This window comes from Nestor notabilis, unplaced genomic scaffold (genome assembly GCF_000696875.1).
Source record: "Nestor notabilis isolate BGI_N333 unplaced genomic scaffold, ASM69687v1 scaffold30997, whole genome shotgun sequence".
Taxonomy (NCBI): domain Eukaryota; kingdom Metazoa; phylum Chordata; class Aves; order Psittaciformes; family Psittacidae; genus Nestor; species Nestor notabilis.
In genome coordinates this window covers 24,416-32,551 of record NW_009938418.1, presented here as the reverse complement: position 1 = coordinate 32,551, position 8,136 = coordinate 24,416, and the positions used below count along the sequence as shown (strand labels likewise).

The 8,136-nt window shown below is 37.8% G+C and overlaps 1 protein-coding gene across 1 annotated transcript in view; it reads left to right on the top strand.

Annotated features, from left to right (window-relative positions):
- The first annotated feature begins 424 nt into the window (after positions 1-424).
- The window catches only part of HABP4 (hyaluronan binding protein 4), a 16,082-nt gene continuing 8,370 nt past the window's right edge, over positions 425-8,136 (top strand). The window contains exons 1-4 of the mRNA XM_010019305.1: positions 425-491; positions 2,400-2,547; positions 3,969-4,142; positions 6,167-6,250. Of these exons, the coding sequence (XP_010017607.1) occupies positions 425-491; positions 2,400-2,547; positions 3,969-4,142; positions 6,167-6,250 (473 nt within the window). The remainder of the gene's footprint in view (positions 492-2,399; positions 2,548-3,968; positions 4,143-6,166; positions 6,251-8,136) is intronic.

Genomic DNA, 8,136 nt, shown 5'->3' with positions numbered 1-8,136 from the left:
CCAGTTTAGTTTGCCCTTATATGCTGACCTGAAAGTTGTGCTGGTGTTTGAACTGATACACAAGCTTCTGTCCTGAGGGTGACTCGGCTTATTAGAGAAGTGTAGTTGCTGCATACTGCTTTAATCCACTGCTGCATGTCTGTCAAACGAGTTAAAAAATGCATTTATACAGGTAATAAGTGCCACAAACAACCTTTCTAGTATTTAAAATACATCTGTAGTAATTATAGCCACCAGCTAGAAAAAAGTGAAATAGCCTTGCACTGAAGTCAAAGGAGAACTGACTATTGTGTCTAGCATGATCAGTGCTAGTGACATGTAATACACTGGCATATCTGTCAAGAAGACTTGTTTTGAACTACTTCTGAGTGGTACTGGATAACAAAATTGGAGATCATCTTTTTGAAATTACTTTCGTACCTAGATGTTTTGGTATTACTTTGCTTGTTCTAAGGAGCTCTTCGAATCTGGAGGTGTAATTGAGGTTAATAGTAAGTACTTAGGGAAGGTGCTCTCTCTGACTAGTTCATTCTTGCCAAGTTAATCTGTTTGGAATAATCAATGTTTCTGATAGCCAGTGAGAAACTCAAATAAATGAAAATGTACTCTGTATTGCAGTTGTGCATTCAGATCCAAACAAAATAAGTAAACATTAGGTCAGAAACTAGTCACTTTTTCCACAGCAAGATTCTGGTTTGGAATTACCGTTTGCATAGCTAGTGGTGTAGTTGAGATCTGCGTAGAGCAGACATGTTTCCCAACAGCATGTACAATTCTGTGTTCTTTAAAATTTTGCTATTTATTGAAGTGTCCTGGTTTGAAAGGCTTACTCAGAAACTGATTTCAATAGTTGCTGTTTATCCAGAGAATACATTGTAATTTTTTGGGATTCAAGTATGCTTGCGGCTGTAAGGACTGAGCAACTTCAAACCTTGAGGAGAATTAATGGAATATCTTAAGTCAAGTGGTGTGTACTTTAAAGAAAAACAAAGCTTGTTTTGCTTCTGCAGTATAGACAAAACTATCTTCTCTGTACAGATACAACTGTCCTCACTGCATAACAAAAATATTTATTGACTATTCTTCTACCTTACTTGCTGAGTGGATAATTCTTTCAAGTTTCGTTTTTAAAGGTGATGTTACAGCCTTCATGCTTGCCACCAAAGCTTTCGTCAGTGATCTTATAGGCCATTTCTATGGAGCTATGAATTAACTTATATCTTAATATTGTGGGATAAAATAGATTTTTTTCTTTTTTTATGTGCTAGCAGCAGAGGCACAGTAGCCAGGACTGTGACTTGCCCACTAACCTGAGTTCAGTAACTTGCTCAGCATTGCACAACTGCTTCCTGTGGAAAGAATAGCTTGGTTTTGTTGGTGTGAGAGCAGTGTTTCTGTAGTTCCTTGCTTCACTGACTTAAACTAGCAACTTCCTAGCAAATACTGTAAGTATAGGGGCATAGCAGACAAAAGGCTTGCTTACTTCTGGATAACTCTGTCATAAATAAAGCACAGAATTTGGGAAAATGGGAAGGAAGCACGTAATGAACTTCAATCTTATGCTATATATGTGTATGGGTTGAGTGGATAACCTCAATTTATTCTCTCATAATACACAATTTCTGTGCATTCACCTGCCCAACCTATTCCTCGTAATCCAGACATTTGCTAAAAAAAAAACACAAAAAGCTTAAATATGTTTTATCTTGGAATATATTGATATTTTAGAATCAATTAGTGGTGTTGGAGCCTTTGTACTTAATGCATGGGTTTCTGCCACTTAAACCCAGTGACTTCAAGTGTAGGTGAATGGTCCTGTATTCCACAGAACAGTACTAGGAGGAGGTGACCCTCTTCTGGTTGTTGGATACTTTAATAGTGAGCTTAAAGAAGAGGTGCAGGCTCAGACTTCTGAATTCAGCTCATTTGTCAAGAGGTGCGTTGTCTCATGACAGACAACTAACGTCTGCCTCTAACAGTCCTTTCCCCCACCTTCATTGCTCCTGCAGCAGTTTTGCAATTCGTGTCTTCCATTGAAGCTTCTCTGCCTTGTGTTGTACACTAGCAAGATCTGTGAGAGAACATGAGAGAAACAGTTTTTGTTCTCTGTTTCTGTGAGCAAAACGAGATTTTTCTCTAGCCTGTCTTTTCTGGAAATGTGTGGGCTGTTGTCAATATCCATAGTATTTTTTTCCTGAGGCAGATTAATCAATACAGAAGGGAAAGTAATCGGATGTCTTTAAAATAGGCAGTGTCTGGCAACATTAAGTGCTTTTTGTTTTTGGTGGAATTGCAGGAGACTGTAAGGTGTAATCAACTTATTTCAGTCAGTAGTTCGATAACTGCGATTCACTTATCACTAAACTGTTAGTAATCTGTATGTGTGTGTGTTTGTGTAGGCCAGAAACGAGCACCCTGCTGGGGAGAACAGCAAGGGTTCAGTAACAGAAGAGCAGAGGTGAAACAAGACAAAAATGAGCAGAGACCATCTTTCGGAAGATATCGTTCCAATGAAACAGAAAGACAGGTGGAATCCATAGTGGAAAGGTATGTGTCCTGGGTTCAGCTCCAGCAGTCATTTTTTCTCCTTCTTAGTAGCTGGTGCAGTGCTGTGTTTTTGACTTTCAGTCTGGGAACAATGCTGATAACACCGATGTTTTTAGTTGTTGCTCAGTAATGTTTACTCTGACCAAGGACTGTCTCAGTCTCATGCTCTGCCAGAGAGGAGGGGAAGCCAGGAGGAAGCAGAGGCAGGACACCTGACCCAAACTGGCCAAAGGGGTATTCCATACCACAGCACGTCATGCCCAGTATAGAAACTGGGGGGAGTTACCCGGAAGGCCCAGATCGCTGCTCGGGTCGGGCTGGGTATCGGTCGGCGGGTGGTGAGCGGTTGTGTCCTCTCCCCTTGTTATTTCCCTTATCATTATTATTGGTAGCAGTAGTGGTTTGTATTATACCTTAGTTACTGGAGAGCTGTTATCTCAACCTGTGGGAGTTACATTCCTTCGATTCTCCTCCCCATCCCTCCGGGAGCGGGGGGAGGAAGGAAAAGGGGGGGAGTGAGCGAGCGGCTGCGTGGTTCCAAGTTGCCGGCTGGGCTTGAACCACGACAGTATGTATCATAGAAGGAAAAGTCAGGTGCCTTGTGGAGGGTCTGCACAGGGGTGGGAAGGGAAAGGTTTAACCTTAAAACAGATCTAGTAGCCAGATGTGACTTGAAGGTATGGTTGCATTAATAATGTGTAGATTTGTTGAAAGATTGGTTCTTGCCCACCAGAGATGTAATTTCAGCTTCCTTGCAGATGGATTCGAAGCAATTCTGTTAGATATTACAAATATAAGGCAAAACTGAACGTGAGGACCTGAAAGCCTAACCCCTAGTCTGCAACATAAATGTTCATTTCTGAGCTCTCATACCATTCAAGCTTTGCAGAACACGTGGTGCAGGTTCCAACTTGAATTAATTTTACTGTTCAAACTGAAAATAAACTTTTGTCGTACTATTTACTACTAGTGAATGTATGTCAATTTTGCTTTCTTTGTAAGTACTGTAAAACCCCACCTAAACCTTTAATGCTTGAGAGTATGACTCTTCTTACTTATTATCACAATAGCTGGTATTTAACAAGTTCCCTGAAAATTTTAGCAGTTACATGGAAGTCTGTGTTTAGACAGTGGGCTATTGACTGATAAAGCTGTTGAAGATTCGACAGTTTTATAGCGTTTTATTTAACTTCTCAGATGTTTTCAGTGTTTTCAGTAAACATCTGAACTTTCTATTCGTGTTATCTGTATTCAGTTTATATCTATTTTTAATAGATATAGAACAACTGTACTGTGTAAAGATGCACTCTAAACATTGAGTGGTAGCTCTTGTACTCCGATGTCTCTCACAGCTGCACAAATACAATCATGCAATTCTTTTTTTTTCTTTAACTGTTTTATATGAACAAAAATCTGACTAGAAATCTTATTTTTAGATCAACTGAAAGATTAGACCGTGAAAGGCCAGTAAGAGGTCGTGGCGGAGGAGGTGGAATGCGAGGTAGAGGAAGAGGTAGTGGAATAAATAGAAGTTTTGATGGCTTTGACCAGAGAGGAAAACGGGAGTTTGAAAGACAAAGTGGGAGTGTTAAAACGTAAGTTTTCTGTGTGCTGCTTCTTATTTGGTGTACAAGTAAGCAATAGCCAGCACTGCAATAGTGTCTCCGGAGTATTTTGATCCCTTCTTCTTTATCCAGGTTGGGTTAGCAAAGAGTCAGTGCTGGTTTTAGTTTGAGGTCCTAATGAAAACAAGCTTTTAAACTCACAGAACCCTTCTTTCGCTCTAGAGGAATGAATGCAGCTGACAAAAAGGGTGGAAGTGGAGCTTACAACTGGGGAAGAGTTAAAGATGATACAAGGTAAAAGATACACTTGTGCCTGTCATAGATCATCATTTGTTGTGGTCCTTCTTATATTATCATGTTCTATTCAACAATTTCATGTACATTTTGAGTCTTGTTTTCTATTAGTTGTGATGAAAGTAGTTTTACAATTTTCTGGATTCACCTCCTTCATGTTGGTGAGATTAAATAGTAGCAAAGGCATGGGTGATATTTGTTCAGTTAACACTGCCAACGTTTTTTTTTGACAGGGGCCAAGTCTTTTAACTGAAATAAGCTATGACTTTTCTCAATAATCTCAATATGACTTTTCCTCAATAGTGGGACTCTGGTATTTAGTGGCATTGCTACAAAATGCTAATTAATAGATTGAAACTTAGTGAGCTTAAAGTCCTGTCTCTCAAGTTTTATGGATCTTTCTAAATTGCAAAGCTGTGATATAATTCATTATGGCTATGGAGGTAATGTTTAGCTGACACCACCACTGAAATCCATTTTTAAGTATACAGGAGGTTCAGTAACAGAATGTGATGGACTTGTCAAACAAAAAAAAATCTGTGAATTTTCAGTTAAATTCTGTATTTTTCTTACTGGTTTTTGTTCAGATTTGCAAAAAGATTACTGGAAAATTTGGCCTTTATCCATTCTTTGTGCCTAGCAATATGCTACTCTTCCCAATAGCTTTTGTTCTTTTATATGTGTAGAACTCTCACTGAAGGCTGATTAAGGACAGAGAAAAGGCAGCACTTTGAATTTACAGCATATACAGTGGCCATATACACACTGCTTCACAAAATTGTTTTTTAAAAAAAAAAGAAAAATTATTTTTAAAACTTAAATTGTGGATTCAGACAATCTGTTTAAAAGGTTGAAAAATACAGCCTTGATGGGTAATAATTTTTGGACTTAATATTCCACATTCTTATGAAAGGTTGTACTAATTTCCATCTCTTCTATAAAATTTGTTACTAAAAGATTGGTTAGGTACTCTGGCTTCTCAAAACAAAGGATCAGCTGGCTTAACATAGTTCTGAGCTGATAGCACAAAACTAGCTGACCAAAATCACAAAACTAGCTTCTACAGGATGTCAGGGAAGGTTGTGTGAACTTCATAAAGTACAAGAAATTTAAGATCCCTTATGTTTTTTTTAGTTCAGTAGCATCAGAACCTGATACAAACACGAGATGCCAATGCTTTCTTGTGATGTACTGTGTGTGGTAGAAGTGGCATTAAACTGGAGTTGTCTAAACAATTCTAAAAGCATGTCTGTGCTGTAATTGTGCTCAGTGATGCATCAAAACTGTGTTACTTTCATTCCATTGGTGGACATATATATTTAAAATCAAGTGCTTGTTCACTTTCAAATGAGAGCAGTTACTAATGTCCATGGTACGGAAAAAAACCAACTATGAATTTTACCATTTTAATAGTTGAAAAGAAACAAAAAGGAAAACCCAAACATCCATGATAAGCTGTAATCAAGTACTGATGTTACTATTTACTGTTAAATTATTTTGTCTTTATGCATGCTTTTCTCTTATTTTGATAGTACATAGAAGTCGGATTTTTCTCATGCTTCTATTGTTGGTTGCCTAACTAGTCAATTAGTAGGTCTAGTTTCTGCTTATGTTTCTAGAGGAGTTTTCATCTTTTTTTTTTTTTTTTTTTTTTCCTTTTTTCCCTTTTTCTGTCCCAAGGAATTCTTGGGAAGAAGTGACGTACTGATCAGCAAGGTTTTTTTTCTAATGTGTTTGGGTTTTTTTGTTTACTGTTTTAGTGGGATGGAACAGACTGCTTCTATGGAAGAAACTGCAGAAACAGATGAGCAGCCAGGGGCATCTGGAGGAGAGTCTCTGAACAAGTATAGTCTCACTACAATATTTTCTTTATAAATGCAAAGAAGATTAGACTGTTACTGATACACTTATATTGGGAGACACACTTGAAATGTGAAGTTCTGCTCATGCACATATTTAAAAATAGAAAAGCTTTGTCTGTATTTGCAAGTCATGAAAATGCATCCCTAATTCTTCACTAAAGCTTGGTTTATACAGCTACAGATTGCATTTAGTTGCCCAGTGATGCTTATGTTCCTAAGATTTGGTGATGATTTAAGAAGGAGCTATATATTGCCTGTTACCTTTTTAACTTGGCCTTTTTGTAAAAACTACCCTGCTTTTTGACGTTCTCTGAGAAAAAAGTATTGAAGATGCCTATGCAATCGTACAAACACAATCAAAACACACTAAGATAAAAATCTGTAGGTCACTACTACCATGCAGTTGTCACCTATACATGAACGGTCTCTGTAGAGCTTGCAACTTGCTGGAAACAGTCTTGCACTGAGCATTAGGAGTGGGGAAATCAAGAGAGAAATCTACTTGTTTTCTGGCTTTCATTCTGATCAGCGTCCAGCGACAATTTACTTTACAGCAAATAAACACTGCCTTAAGAAAAAGTAACTGGGCAATCTTGTCCAAGTAAAAGCCTTTAAAGAATAATCAAATAACATATGGTGAATAAGTCCTATGAGCAAAAGAGAATCCATACAATGTCATCCTTCTCTTCTACTGCTGTGAAGCCTTTCTGACCTAGTGGTGCAGCTCCAGTTATTAGTGTCCTTTGTTAATTTCTTAACTGTAAAGCTGACTGGACTACAAAACCTGTTTTATATTCAAGTTGTATAACCCTGTAAGAAGTGGAATCGATACAGCTTCAATTCTTTTAAATTTTAAACTGGCTTTTAATATACAGTTATATAGGAGGAAATCTGTCTCTGAAATTAACTAATTGGACTTCCAGAAACTGTATCTAGACTAACTTAATTTTGGATGGGTAGTAGATAAACTATCAAAAATCCACTGTATTAGCTAAATATGAGAACAGTTACTCAGTTTGGTTTTGTTTGTTTGTCAGCTACAGGTACCATTTATTTGTTTCAGACTTACATGTTTCTACTCCAAGCTCTTTGTAGATACGTCCTGACATCGGTCCCTCGTAGAGCATAAGACATGAGAAAAGTGGGAGAAGTATCTGACAGAATCTGCCAGTTGCCTTTAGTTCTTTTCCCTTTCTCAGGAATCACTAGGTATTCAGTCAGACTGTGAACCTTTCTGGAGATTTTACTCCTCTTCATGTTTTTAAAGAACTCTTTGTTTAGGAATAGTCCACAGAAATCTGTAAGATTCAAAAATGCAAGTAACCTCCAGGTACAAAATTCTGGTTTTTGTATGCTTCCAGTGTGGAAAATATTGTCTTGAGGACTTACAAATCCATATACAAAATACAAATTGCATATACGTCATTGCATTTATCTCTGGGACTAGTGTCAGCTTGGTGACTGTGTATTTTGTAATAGGAGATGTTACGTGAATATCGCATAGGTAATTAGTGATGGTTGTATGGCATACACCTTAACGAGGTAGAATATTTTTTTAATTGTTCTTCTAATATTAAAAAAACAAGAGCTGGTGGATGTATTTTAAGGAGTAACAGGCTTAGGTTGCCCCTGCTTTCCAGAGGTGCTGGCTTCTGGCAGGTAAAACACCTCAGCAAAATATTCTATCTAGCTTACCTTCTGCTTTTGCTACATTCTCAATACTGAGGGTGAAGGATGTGTGTTTGCTTAAGCTACTGCTAGGATCATTCTCATTTTGACTCTTAAATGCAGCGACTCCAAAGAATCCATTTCTTGTCTACTGCTTGATTGCAGATGTGTGCTTGTGTTGAGGAAGAGATGGAAGACTT